A 15,369-nucleotide genomic window follows, 5' to 3' on the forward strand; every position below is an offset into this window, starting at 1 on the left:
AGGGACCAAAAAAGAAACACAATTTTTGTACATCAAACACACTATAAAACTTGTAAATATAAGTTTAGGCATTTTTTTCTATTTGCAATTCAAAACATCATAAGAAAATGCAAAGTAAGACTAAAAAATTTCTCAAATTTTGAAATAGTACTACAAAATTTTTTGCAACTCAACTTCAAAAAGAAATTCCAAAATTACTTTTTTCTTTTTTTACACAAAATACACCAAACTATGTCTAATAATAACAAATAACACGCATAAAAACATAAGTTCTCAAAGAAGATATTATGGTTATGATTTGATAACAAAATTGCAGGAAAAAAAGCCTCAATTTTGTGCTATCTGTCCAGGTTAATAATTAAATTTCAAAATATTATAAATGATTCATAAAGCTCATAAAATTTATCCAAATCTCTTTGTTCGTGTCATAAAATTATTCATCGTTTCTTAATCCTAATTTTGGTAATTTACATATTATTTTGATAGGGAGGGATTAAGGAAAATGCCTGGAAGGGAATCAAACTAGTGATTCAAAGACCAGAAACAAAGACTTTGATCCCCAATAAGTATACACATCATCTTGAACATACCACTGACTAGAATCAAGACTTAGGTGTTTGAATCTTTTTCTTGTTTTCATATCTTCTCCTTCCACACATGCTTTTGTACACTTCTATGGCTTTGCAACGCGCGGATATGAAACAAAGGCTAGGATCAGCCTAAATGATGGCTTCAGGTATTTAGCTGGGATTCATTCTTTCTGAGGGTACCCAAACGCCTGCCTTTATGGCTTCAGGTATACATACCGGGGATTCATTCTTTTTGGGGGTGCCAATAAACCACCTTTGTGCTTACAAGATGCATGAACTTTTCTAGCTACCATGTGTTCCCGATGGTCATAGCAAGTGCGCAACCAAAAAAGGTAGAACAAGTGGAAACTGAAGTAAACAGGATTATCCTCATTGTCAACCAAAACTCAGTGGGAAATGAAAGTAGGCGAGCAACTTGGAATTCCACAAGACTGGACAAAAAGCTTGTCAAATATGTATGCATCATAGTTGTTGATGGAATGTAATATTAATAAAGCAACAAAGAGGAGACAATAACTAATTGATATACACAATATGTATTTTTCGAGCGTCAAGGCTTGATTGAAGCTGCTGTAAAATGTCCTGTGCAACTTAAGAAACCCTCTTTTCTTGTTCAACATCACTCTGAGGTGGTTGTATCTGCACGAGTAGTTTGAACAGTAAGTATGGAATCAAGAGCTAAAAGCAGACTATTGTATCTCCATAAATAAGTAAGAATCCAGTGATGGTGCCCGTGAAATCTCTTAACAAGTAAATCCAATTAGGAATTATCCCCCAATGATACTTCAAGACAGGCAAGAAAATTAATTAAAAGACTCCCATCCAAGTAGCGAAATTTGTCCCGAAAAAACAGAGAAATTATACTTGATTACCAAAATGCTGTTGGTTTCTCCAGATGCAGGAAGAGGGAAAGGTGACATAGTTTGAAGTCTGAGACCATGAGATGAAGAAAGAACATGCATGATACCATGTGACAATACCACCTCTCTACAAATAATCAAATTTTGCTCATATTTACAATCAAAAACTGGGCAACCAGCTTCAACATAAAATTTTTCAAGAGTTTCTCCAATAAATGAAATGATCACAATGCACAATTGGAGCAGGGATGTCAAATTTTGTTTAAACATTGCAGAGAAAGAGCAAAGAAGCATGGAAATACCAGACCCAGAGCTTCAGTCATGCTTCTACGTGTCCCTTCACCACATGTCCTAATGAGCATGTTTAACAAAAGTTCTCTTTGATCCACATTTAACTGCTTTTCAAGTCCTCGGGCAACCATTTCCATCTCAGCCTGCAGAAAATCACAAAAACACATAAGAAATATCAAGCATTCTATTGATTACTCGATAACTAAAACCTCTTAAGCTTTGCTGAAGAGAGCAAATTTCACAGGAGCTTCCAGTTACCAACATGACCATGAAAACAAATCTACCAAAAATTGGAGGAATGAACTAACATCGAGATGCCATGAATCATTATGCGCAGCCCATTAATTCCTAAGTTGAGCTTCCTAATATCGAACATTTCATGCCTTCGAATAAATCAAAAGGAACGCTAATTTACAAGTATTAACCATTTGATACTTCTATAAGAAAATTTATCATGTTTACTGAAGTGTCCAATATTTATTACACAACACATATTGCTAAATCCATTTCTCAAAGCTTGACTGTGTAGAGTATAATGACTTGAGGGGTGAAAAAGTGCTCAGTGTTGACCTTGTAAATCCACAAATATTGCTAAGCCAAAATATTTATTGGATTTATTCCTTGGAGATTGATTAAATTCACCTTGGAAACTCAGGTTCAAAATCAAGCCAAGCACAGCTTTTATAGTCTACGATAAATTGACAAAATTTGTGTGTTCATCCAAAGCACAAGTGGAATTATGCTTCTAATACCATCATGCCTACAAGTGAGATATATCAGAAGAAAATAACTATAGTAGTAAACTTGTGAAGCACATGCCTCACTTTCCCCAGTAAAGCCCCGGAAGCTCTTTTGTGCTTAGTGCACTTTGCACCCGCACATTGCTATGCATGATACGAGTGCTCCTTTGTGATCAAAACACCACAAACAGAAGATAATTATACTCCACTCATACAATAAACTTGATAACAATTTGAAACAATGTCAAAAACACCTTCTTTCACCTAAATTGTTTCTGAAACTACTTAGTGGCTGCATGACCCTATCTGCATTATACCTGACTCAACGAAAAATGTGGCAGATTCTACTTTTGCACCATTTATCGGCCCCTTAGCGAACTTATTTTCTGCCCTTGTGTAATACCATGTCTACAAGTGAGGTATAACAGAAGATGACAATTTAAGTAGTAAACTTGTGAAGCACATGCCTTGCTCCCTGCAACAAAGCCCCAGAAGGCCTTTGAGCTTTTAGTGCACTTTGCACCTCTAACCTACTATGCCATGACAGGAGTGCTCCATTGTAATCAAAACACTTAAACCAAAATGTAGAAGATAATTATATGCACTCACACAATAACTATGTACCAAAGTTAACACTATTTCCAAATATCCTTCTTTCACCTAAATTGTTTCTGGAACTACTTAATGACTGCATGACCCTTGTTATCTGACATGGCCAAAAAATGTGGCAGACTTATATTCTACCCTTGCACTATTTATCTGCTTTTAGTGGATTTATTTTGTGGCCTTTTGCTTGATTGTACTCACATTAGGCATTCCACCTTGAGAGCTTTTTCTTTTGTGTTCAAACTTCACATTTAGGTGCAGAAATCATCTCCTTACTCCCCTTCTCCCCTGGCGCCATGGTCGTATAAATTGTAATTACTTTATGAGAACCAGAGGGTGAAGAAGCTTTGGGCAAGTTACTCAACCAAAAGTCTCCACATTCAACAAGTTTACAAAGTCACAAATTAAATGGCTGACACGTTCCTGCCACGTGTAATTGACCTCTAACTTGTTGACTAGTTGCTTTTAGGAGACACTCATGTAATGCACGCTTCACCACAAAATATTGTGTTTTAGATGTAATGGACAAAAGATATATTAATATTTCCAAGAGAGCTGGAAAAGAGATAATTGAGAAAAACTAAAGAGAAACAGACTACCGAGCTCTCTTCAGGAGGAAATATCTTGTGAATGAGGCATATCTTTAATAGTTCAGCAACTGCTTCAGAATGATTACCTTGTATTTTCAGGGCCTGAAACAAATAAGTATGTTAAGTATAACAACAATCAGCAACAAAAATCCAGTAGAAAATTGAATGTAATCCCTTTCTCCTTGACACTCGAAACATCAGATAGTCATGCAAGCAGTAAAATCTCTTTTAAGTTAAAAGAGCAAATTAGTAATTTAGGAAGAATAAGCCTTATACGCTCGAATAATAAGCCTTATATATGAAATATATAAGTTTTCAAATGTAAATAATGCACGTGCAATCCTCTAACATGAAAATGCTCTAGAACCTGACCTTCATCATCATCTCCAATAGAGAAAATGAAATACATATAACTTACCCAGGCCTGCAAGAACCGGGAGCGAGTACGTGCAGCCACAGCTGCAGACACCATTCTTGACGCACGACTGTTCTCAAGACCGATGTTTTCAGCGAGCCCAGCAATGAAATGGTGGACATCCTCACCATCAATGTTAATGAAAGCCGATTGATTTTCTATCCTGTAGAAAATGAGATCAGTTTAATATTGCTATATCAGACAAGAAAGCAAGATGACCATAAGTAGATATAATTACTAAAAATTAAGTTATGTTAGCTGGTAAACTTCAAAATTTCCATGAAAAGTTTAATATAAAGTGCAATGAGAATAAAAGATGGGTCTTGTTCCTTTCCCATATAAGTGAATCAGTAAGCTATACTATAGGAAAACCTTCATACCTTTCACAGCACTGCAAAACAAAGTCAACTGATGCACGATAAATTGAATCTCGGGCATTCTCCACCTCAATCAAAACCCTCACACCAGATATTCTGCATATACGGCGCAACTGCCACATTTGGTGACGAACAATATAATCAATATCATCTAAAATTACAGATCTAGAAGACAGTCCTAGAACATAATGACAAAATTGCTGGTAAAAAGAACACTGCTAATGAAGCAGGAAAAGATGCATTTGATTCACATCAATGCAATTGGTAGCTATGTACATCAAAGCATAAGTACTATTACAGAAAGTACAGCTCCCATTTGGATTAAGGGCATCAGGTGGGTTCAATTTCAAATCCTGAACCCAAATCCACTATGTGGTTTGGTAAACTTATCAGAGATTTGGGTTTAAAATCCATTCACCAATAGGAGCAATTATAAGGGCTAAACTCAGTGAATTCAAATTCACTCAACTTGCATATCATTTTATTCCTTCACACCTCTCCATCACCCCCCCACCCCCCCCCAACAAAAAAATAGTAAAATATCTTTTCTTTTGAGTCAAGCCAGGACCTCCAGTGACTGCCGCACTGCCGTCACATGCCACCAGCAAAGGAAATTCCAAAACAACAGAGTTGAAACTTGGGAGCTCGTTCCATTTTGCGCTCAGTGTGGTTTGAGGACATATATCTGTGCAAGAAAAAGGAGCTGTCGGCCACCATGGGCAGTGCAACATTTGCAGGAAATTAGCAAGAGAACACAGGAGCAGCACTTTGTTCAAGCGTTTGAAATGACAGAAGGAAAAAGGTAAAAAGGGAAATTCAATTTTTAACCTCTGAACTCTTAAGCTTTTCAAATGTCACCCTCACAAATATTGTTAACTATAAATTCTACTCATCTTGTGATAATTCTCAGCCAAGCAAGGTATTTGAAATAATACAGATTCCAAATCTATTTTATTCAAATCCTTCCTCAAATCCAAATCCACCAATCCAAACAGACTAAATTGTATCTTAGCTAGAGCAGAATAGTTTGTACAACCTATATAATTCATCAGAGATATTCATGCACATTATGCTCACCCTAGAAAGAGGAACTACATTGATGTAGACTTAAAAGACTATCATATACAGCAGAAGTTTGAATTCTGGAAAATTCCATGTATACCATCAAAAGTTCATTATCCTTTTATTGCCACAGCTCTGAGAAAACAGTGGCACTCAGGAAACCCAAAACATGGAGCACGCATCAAGGAAATCATTTTGGAGCTGGAGACAGCAATTTCGATGTTAAAAGAATTAATGATTACAAACTTTACATGACACACTGCTCTTCATATTTAGCACATGCATGGTGTTATGAATGTCAAACAAGTTCAAGATATCTTTTTTTTATGGTTCCTGGATTTTACAGATCTCCTTTCCTTGAGTAGATTTAGAAGACCTAGAATCATAATATATTAATGCTTCTTCCTCTTTAAAATAGGTCATGGCTCTTCCAGAACTTCATCTCTATAAATGCTGCTGATTTACTTGGCCAATGAACTTCCTTAAACAGCTAATTCCAAACCCCAAATTTTCAATGGCATAGCTGATATGAGTGGCAAGGAATTAATATTTCCTTTGAAATACCACCTAATTTTAGTTTGCGGACCATGCTATTCACTACAAAAACCCAGTTCCTTGAATACATCTTTGCTTGCAAGTCTTAGTAAAGCATGTTTCAGAAACAATAAGAGTGACTATGATCAGAAAGCTTATGTTTTAAACAAACATCATGCTGTAGTGAAGCCAATTTTTCAGCATGGAAGCTACCGTCTCTACCTTCAAAGTGCAAAGTATGGTTTAAACACGTGATATGAACCTCAGGTTTAAAAAAACTTGAATGTTTAAAAAAAGAACACTCAATTTCCAACTTGGTAGTGCTATTTTAAATTTCATAAATTTGAGGGGATGCAGTTGATGGTTTAAATTTGACATACCAATTTATGCCTTCTCCAATGAGACGAAACTTGCACCATCTAATACCTTTCATATTCTATTAGATATAGAAATCCAAATGCACAGGACATTCATAACGTCCATGCACAGTTATTGCCATAATTTCGATTAACTAATTAATCAATTTCAATTACTGTAAAATGTAATGGAAATGACCAAGGCATCAGTATTATAGAATCCAAGCATAGAACTATCTAACTGCATACAAGCACATTGTAATTAATGTCTGCAAGTCTATCATATTTAAGCATGTTCACACGCAAATTCTTATTAACAGATGCACACAAAGATAATGTAATCTAATACAAGATAAACTTACTAACTTGGACTATATCATCCATTGAAATGTCTTCCCCTCTGATTCTTTTGTCCATGAATGCTGGAAAGGAAATGTATAAGCTGTAATTCGAAGAGAAATGTATGACCACAACACTGCAAGTTTGAGAAATATAGGTCTTTACCTGCATTGAAGATAGACATTCAGTTATAAAACCTGGAAAGTTGAACTCACTTAAATATACAACTGTGGAGTATTTTTCACCAATCAAACCTTTTTCCTATCCTTGTCTGGTTTTTCATTAGTATAAAAACCAAACATATGCTCTTAATAACCTCAGGGAAAATTGTTTGTCCCTCCTCAGTCCTATAATCTCAGCCATTTTCATCGCTAACTATTATGCTGCTATTCAAACTCTTAAAGATCAAATGATGTATAAGCAACCTCTGATGCTGTGGTTGCCAAAACGAAGGATTTGAAAACTTTAAAAATTTGAAGAACTACTATAGAATTTGAAATTACATCCAAAGACTATTCCAGACATGCAAACAATTCAAAAGTTCATCTAGAAGAGAGACATGAAAGATATATGGTCAACAAGACAATCTCTTAACTACAACAATATAAAATCCATGTTATCCGAGAAATTGTATTTAACAAGGATGAAAAGATATAAAAAAGCCAGTTACCTGGAGAACTGATGGAAAGCTACTCCCAAAGGATAATAATTAGTGGTAATATCTGAGATACTACATGGGAGCTACACTATAGCTTTTAAGAACATTAGGAGGGCAAAATCATATTTTTTACAAGATATTTGATAAACTTCAATTCTAAAAGCAGGGCAATTTTCAAAAGTTTTGACGATGATAGTAGATATGTTGGCTGTTATAAGGGCAAAGTTTTCAGAAAACAACCTCAAAAACTATAGAAAAGCAGTTTTCCCAAAAAAAAAAAAAAATGATGCAATGCTTATGTACAAAGAAAATTTGGGGTTTCAACTTATATGCTGGATAAGGTGGTCCTTGAATCTGTTCTTTTTCTTTTGAAGACAGCTTTACATCCATTCTTCATGATTACTTCCACACTATCTTAAATTATGCTTTCCACTAGTCATTTTTCGTCAATGTTGGTGGTTCAAGTTTCGTTATGCTCAAGATTACTCAGTCTCTGAGTTTCATAGATCTCCAAGATATGGAGTACAAAAGTTGCCCATCCAAAGTGTTTCTCAATAACATTTTACATTGCCTCATTTTGGATTTCAGAAAACAGAAAAGAGTTTTGTTCAGCTTAATATGACCAGGACTATGCCAGAAGGTTGCAAGTTGAAAAAATCTCATTATCCCAAGTGATACATGGGGCCCATGCATTATGAATTCAGAAAATTCATTGTACAGGGCGCTATAAGTGACTTCAACTTCATCACAGAGTAAGTAGAGATTAGTTATCTTTGAGGAGCTCTATCCTGTATCCAACAAGAAACTCAATTTACTTGGTCTATGAGTTTTCTATCCAAAAGCATGGACGCTGGCACAAAGTACAATAGCTTTCTTCAGTATGGAAACAAACTCAATTTTTTCCCCTTGTATATCCTCTTTAGTCACCAAAATTATTATGTTTATGACACTTCACTCGAGGTATCAAAATCCCAAAAGGTTTCTGGTTCAAACTCCTGCACATTTCATATTAACCTTTTGTCTACTACTCATCTTGGTATTCTTCTGGAGTTATTTCTTGTCTTTGTCTCCTCATCTTCCCATTCTTTTAAAGTCTACTTCTCTAATTTAGCAACTAAGTAGTGTTTATGCAAGATTTGATTCGATCCTAAATCTCAACCCCTGATTCAGTATAAGTTAAAGGACTTAGGACCCCAGCCCCAAATTGATCTGTAAAAAACTTCCTCCTCGAGAGCTCGACAAATAACTCGGGGCTTGTCATCTCCAATTAACATAATGCAAGCCTGATGCTTGCATCAAGTATGTACTTCAAAAAGACCACAAGGCATAAACTCTTTACTAGGTCCAAGTTGTCTTATTTCTATCATTTTGCCACAAAAGTTATGACTTATTCAATTTCAGAAGTCAATGCCATATTTGCATTAACCAGTTGAATACCTGAATTAAGAAAAGCTCACCAAAGATCCAGCATGCACAAAAGTATCAAAAAATTGTTTTTACATTATTAAATACTACTGCATAACACTCCTTGTCTAAATTATTTTACAAAAAAAGGGGAAGGGAAAGAAAGACGAAACAGAAAGGGAAAGAAAATGCATTGTCTCTTCTTGGTCTAAATTCTCAAAGAGTGAGAAGACAATAACCATTAGCATATGCATAAACAAAATCAAAAAGCAATTGAAAAGCAAAGTACAATCAAATTTGACATCCTTTTAGCCTTTTTAACTGCATCCAACAGTCGTACCAAAGAGAATGTTTTAAAAGAAGGGGGGGAAAAAGTCTTACAGATTAATCTGGGTCTTGCCCAAAAGCAGCACTAGGTGATGTAGGACAGAAATTCTTGAAAATAGTAGAAGACAAGGAACTTAAATTCAGAAAAAAGTTTCACTTCAAAATTGATCAGAACTTTATGAGATTTATTTTGCTATTTCAGGTATATTGTAGCCTAAGGCTACCTTTTGTAATTTCAGCACATGTTGGACAATGTCACAGCATGTAGAGACAGCAACTACCAGGCTTGCTTTTCTAGGGTAATATCAGAAAGTAGTGGGCTTTAAAATCAAAGCCTAAAGTTTAAAGTCAAATTTGGTGACTGCCTCCACAAGGTAGTCAAATACAACTTTGACATCCTACGCACACTAGCTTTCACCATTGCTATTTATTCGTTTACCCTAGTCATGAAGTTTGCTTGGTACTTACAAATTCTTACCCATGAAGTCTTGTTTCGCATATCTATCAGTTGTAAAAGATCTTCTGATAATTTCAATGAAATGAAGAACTTCCAGCAGAAAACTTCATTTTCTTATTGCGTGAAGCCTACACTCTCCTCTTCTCTCGTCAAATCATCTTCTCTTCTCTGATTTCTAAGCCAATAGTTCTTGAGTTTATTTCTGCTCACATACAGAGGTTAAAAAGAGATAAATATCCTGCAAGCATATTCACCAATCTCCAATTTTGGTGCTCAAACCTATAAGTTCCTGTTTTAATACTCTGGGTTAGTCAGGCTCCTCAAAAGGATTGATGTACAAAGTAAAGCTTTAAGTGTTATATATTTGACTATTAAAGTTTCCAAAACTGATACTTCTTACAAGACTATGATGTTAAAGACTTAATTCTAGCCTCTCTCTTGAAGTCCTGAATCCTGATTCTGTCAGCAGAACTTCCACATAATCAGTGCTTGTATCCGTCCAAATCTCTTGTACAACTTTCATAAGTTTCCAAATTTACCAGCCAAAAATGTTTAAGAACTAGAATTCTGGGTTTATCTAAACTGCATGGTTTAGTTAATTCAAATGTACTTGGCCCTTTCGTCTTTTTCTTTATAATTGACTCACGTCTGCAGAACATAAACTTCAGAAAATACCCAAAGTCAGAAGGAAAAACAACAAACCACCAGAAACTGCAATTCACTGAAAGTGAAATAATGAAGGTTTTCTAAACCAGAAATAGATAGATTAAAAGACAAATATAATGCGAACCTTGAATTAACCGGTTAGCCATCATCTGATACTCCTCTTTATTCTCCACCAGCAAACCGGGACCTTGACTGGAGACCGGCCACCATTGAGGCAGTTTCTCTGCCGACCTCTTCTTCCTCCTTTCCCAAAACGGCCTCTTTATCTCATTTTCGCTCTCCAACATCAGCATTAAGATATTGTTTTCACTTCCCTTCTTTTTGTTTTCGTTTTTTCTAAAATTTGTATCTACTTTCGCTACAGCAACTTCTCTACCACCCAAACTCCGATCCCTTCTATAAATTACTCCACCATTATTTTCACTAAAACTATCACTATTTCCAATTAACAATTTAATCAAAACCCTAAAAACAAAAATAATAACCAAACTTGAGAGCAAAACAAATCCTAGAAAATGAACCGTCGACCTCCGGCACGACACAACAACTCGTTTGGTAGCTCCATCCACAGTTACAAGAGTCCGAAGGTTTTCAAACGCATCGTCGGCGGCATAAATGAACCGACTGAGCTTCGACTGAGAAGCATCCACGAGTTCAGATATGTAAGTCACTGGTTTGGAGCTTGAAAGTCGGTCAACGGTTAGGACAATTTGGAGGTTTTGATTGACCGTTGGAGGAGAGCGGTGATCGGCGTCCGGGTGGTGTTTGAGGAGACGACGACGGTGGTGGCGCCGGCGTGAAGAAACGGAGCGGGAGATTATTTTCGGTGGGGTGAATTTGTAGACATTGATGCGACAACGTTTTAAAGTAGCAGAAAAAGACGAGGTGTGCAGGAGAGGGAGGTTCATCAGAGGCGATGGAAAAGAGTGGACGCTAAGAGCTGAGATTCCACGAAATACAGCAAAACGGGTTTTGTATTTTGATCAAAATTTTGAATGAATGGGTTAATTAAAGTATAGCCCTTGGAGTATCAGCCAAATTTCACTTTACCCCTGTTTTGAGTTTTCTATTATATTAGGAGTTCCATTGATCGATGGCTCTATCTTAACGGCAAGTTTTTTTGTCCCGTTTTTAATAGATAATTTTTTTAAAAACAATTTTGCCTATAATAACTTTCTAAAAATACCTCAAAGTTTTAAAATACATACCCTAAAATATACACAAAAAGTTTTTCCTTCACAATTTTTAAAATGCACACCCCGAAAACACATAAAAATTTTCCATTTTGTCATTTCTTCTTCTTTCTCCTCTCCTACCTCAACGAACTACCATTGGTTAACATTCCGTTGGCAGCAACTATTAGCTGGCACTTCGCCATCACTGTCGACTAGTACCAACAACCCCCTTTCCTCCTTCTTTCTCCTATCGCCATCCCTCTCCTCCTCTCTCTTCCTCTTTTTCCTCCTTCCCCCTCCTCCTCCTCCTCCTTTCCTCTTCTCCTCCCTCCCCTCCTTCCTCCCATCACCTCCTCTCCTACCTCTCTCTTCCCCTCACCCCTTCTCTCTCTTTCCTTCCCTCACCAGTCGTGCGACCAATCACGCCACCAGATTTGATTGGGCTTTTAATGTTAGGTTCAAAAGGCGGCATTGGTTGGTGTTTAATGGTTACCCACATGGGGTGAAAGCCCTAAGGCATGGAGTGTAAGCCCCACATATTTTTTTTATTTTTTTATATATTTAAAAAGATAAAAAAATATAAGATACTAATACATACACACACATATGTAAACCATAAGAAAAATCATAATATAAAATTTTAATATATTGTTGTTAGAAATTATGAGATTTCATGACTACACAGTGTTCAAATTATATGGCTAATGCTCAATTGCTTGAACCTACAGCCTATGTTCCTTCAAAAATATAATCATAAAATATCAAAATTTAAAATCTAAACCATACATTAGTCATCTAGTCATATTAGTAGAAAATAACTATATATTGGCATCAATAAAAAGGGAAAAAGTATAAGAAGCAAAGCCATAAATGCTTCTACTTTGTATTTTTTAAAACAATTTTCAAAGAGAAAACAAATAAAATCCTTTTTTAAGATTAATAAAAGAACAATAATGAGATAGGAAACAAAAATAGGAAGAAAGAAAAGCAAAAACAAAGTTCAATTTTTTTTTGCAAAAATGTTATTTACGCTCCTATTTTTGTTAATCACACTCTCACTAGAATTTTAATCATATAGTTTTCATTTATTATACTTATAATAACCAATGGTGGGAGTGCAAATAATGAAAAATGAAGTGCAAATAACTTCTCCTTTTTTTTCTGAAAAAAAAGATCCGTAATGCCCGAACATCCAATATCCTAAACACCTAGGCGTACGCCCCATAACATGGGATGAACGTCCAACAATACTTATGTCCCATTCAATCGCCACAGGCATTTGAGGCTCCCCCGAGACTAGATCAGAAAATCCCTTTGAAAACACTATTGTTGATAATCAAAGATTGCAAAATAATATTGAGCAAAAGCTAGAAACTCAAAAACAAAGTTGGCTTTCTAAATCTTCAAATATAAATAATATTACTGCAAGTGACTAGTTTAGTCAAATCTATAGGTTTTAGCATAAATTGGTAATGTTGCTTAGGTATCCTCTTCAAAATTGTAGATATGGATGTATATTTTTGAATAAATATTCATAGTATTATGATAATAGCTTTAGAGTAAATTGTTGGTGGAAATTGGCTAATTAACAATATAATGGAGCTTGACATTTCAGAAACCAATGATATAAAGAAGGGAGAATTGCACCAATCAAATATTGCTGATGTGATAATTTAGTCCCTCAGAATGAAAATGATCAATTTTAGTACCTAACAAATAAAAAATGATCACTTTTGGTCTCTTTTCACTTTTTCTGAGCGAATTTTCGTCGGAACAAGTCACGTCCACATCACATGCCTAATTTTTAAAGGGTGAAAATGACAAACCACCTTACCATTGACTCGAAATGTGAGGGACTAATGCTTCTCAATCTTCTACATCTCTTACAAACCCCAAATCTCCCCAAATCTAAACTTCATCACCATGGTTGAAGCACCAACTTGTGAGTGCAGTGTACTAGCGAGGGTGAAGACCTCGTGGATGGGTAAAAACCCAGGAAGGAGGTTCTATGACTGTGCTTACCATGAAGTAAGGTTTTGCTTGAATTCTTTTTATTTTCAAAATTTTTGAACTTGGGAGAGAATTTGGGCTCTTGCAAGAGCATCCTACAAAAATCTGTTTGCAGATTTGATGGATGCTTTGAAGGAAGTTGATGAGGGTGCATTTAAATGGCTAGTTGAGAACATGACCTAAGGGGCATTTCTACATGCAAGATTTTATATCTAAAGCCCACATTTGCAACAAGCTTTGGAAGAGCAATAGGCCTAAGCTAGAACATAGAGTTAAATAAAGGAGTTAAGACCCAAAACTCAGCAACGTGATTGAATAAGTAGGCTATTTTGAACAATTGTAAGCCTTCCACTAAGCATAGCCTTTTCCCAATTCCAAAAAGAAAGAGGCGCAACAAAGCTAAAAGGTTCAGTGATGAACAAATGAAGTCACTTGAGTTCATGTTTAATCAAGAGGCAAAGCTTGAACCAAGAAACAAGATGTGGCAAAAGATCTAGACCTGCAGCCTCACCAGGTATCAATTTGGTTTTAGAACAAAAGAGTAAGATGGAAATCAAAGAAACTAGAGCAACAATATAGAGCAATAAAAGTGAATTTTGGTGCTCTATACCACCAATGAATCCTTGAAGAAATAAAATGAGTCTTTGCTTGAGCAGATATCTAGTATCTACAACTAGTTCCCCTTATTTTTAGAATTTGTGAACTTTGGAGAAATTTTGGGTTTCGAAGAGATGATAAAGATTGAGAAGCATTAGTCCCTCACATTTCTGGTCAATGATGACATGGTTTTTCATTTTACCCCTTAAAAATTGGGCATGTGATGTGCGCATGACTTGTTAAGACCAAAATTCGCTCGAAAAATTGAAAAGGGATCAAAGGTGATCATTTTTTGTTTGTTAGGGACTAAAATTGATCATTTTTATTCTCAGGGACTAAATTTTCATATCAGCAATATGTGAGGGATGATTAGTGTAATTCTTCCTATAAAGAATTGAGCAATTAATTAGACAAGTTGCTAATGTGTCACATGCTAATGATATAAAAGAAGATAAAAAAACTCATGCCTGTAAAGTTTCAAAGAAATTAGAATCTTGAGCAGATTCAAGATTAAATACACTTATAAAGGGTTTACTAACCTTCTAAGGAAGAAGTTTTGTGTTAATTGTTAAATCACTTACTCTTTACCTACCAATTAAATTGCCAATAAAATTTTCACTCTTCTTTTTATTTGTTAGTAAAAATGAAACTACAAATGCTATATGTATGGTTGATCATTTGTGCAAAGCTATTGATGTGAAAAATATATTATATAGTGAGTGAGACATACTTATAAACAATTACTTGTTAAAAAAAAGTTAGAAAAATTGTGTATTGAGCTGGTTATGATCTTGAATTACAATTGCTAACATTGTTATCAAATTTGACTATGTCTTCCAAAAACAGTTGTACAAGACAGTTGGGAGAATTTTGCTTGAATTTCAATTCCATGTCTTAAAAAGTAATTTTGATGCCAATGAAAATATTGATTCTTTCTAAGTTTAGATTCCCTCAATTTGATAAAATATGTCTCACCTTAATTCTTTCATTTGCAAATCACCACTTTTAATTTATTACATGAAATTAGAAATCGAGCTATTGGATTAAGTGTCATTTTGGAAAATAGGTTCTTGCATACTCTAAAATTGTTGCATTAGCAAATTTTTATCTAAGTTTATCTCATACAAACATTTTTGTCCTGAAGGAGAGCACTTACATAAAACCAAGCAAAACCTTTTCATTGTGATCATAACATAACGAACAATCATACCGATTCACCCAAGCAACTAAGCAATTACCATAAAAAAATTGTGGTTTTACAGGTGAAAAGTGTAATTTCAAAGCAAGAGTGCGAACCAATATCACCAAGTTGTGA

General features: G+C 35.3%; 1 protein-coding gene across 3 annotated transcripts; it reads right to left on the minus strand.

Annotated features, from left to right (window-relative positions):
- Positions 1-939: 939 nt before the first annotated feature.
- LOC113736654 (uncharacterized) lies at positions 940-11,287 on the minus strand. 3 transcript variants are annotated; one of them, XM_072083337.1, is made up of 7 exons: positions 10,397-11,261; positions 6,788-6,843; positions 4,473-4,582; positions 4,096-4,255; positions 3,687-3,779; positions 1,753-1,884; positions 940-1,229 (listed from the first exon to the last, which is right to left on the minus strand). In XM_072083337.1, the coding sequence occupies exons 1-7, from the start codon at positions 11,178-11,180 to the stop codon at positions 1,182-1,184; spliced, it is 1,383 nt and encodes a 460-aa protein (XP_071939438.1). In that variant the 5' UTR covers positions 11,181-11,261; the 3' UTR covers positions 940-1,181. The 3 variants fall into 3 exon arrangements, with proteins under 3 accessions (XP_071939438.1, XP_071939441.1, XP_071939439.1); XM_072083340.1 differs by having other exon boundaries at positions 6,788-6,925; positions 10,397-10,530; XM_072083338.1 differs by lacking the exon at positions 940-1,229 and having other exon boundaries at positions 1,850-1,884; positions 3,764-3,779; positions 10,397-11,287.
- Between the last annotated feature and the right edge of the window lie 4,082 nt (positions 11,288-15,369).

The sequence above is a fragment of the Coffea arabica genome, chromosome 3e (genome assembly GCF_036785885.1).
Source record: "Coffea arabica cultivar ET-39 chromosome 3e, Coffea Arabica ET-39 HiFi, whole genome shotgun sequence".
NCBI classification, from domain to species: Eukaryota; Viridiplantae; Streptophyta; class Magnoliopsida; order Gentianales; family Rubiaceae; genus Coffea; species Coffea arabica.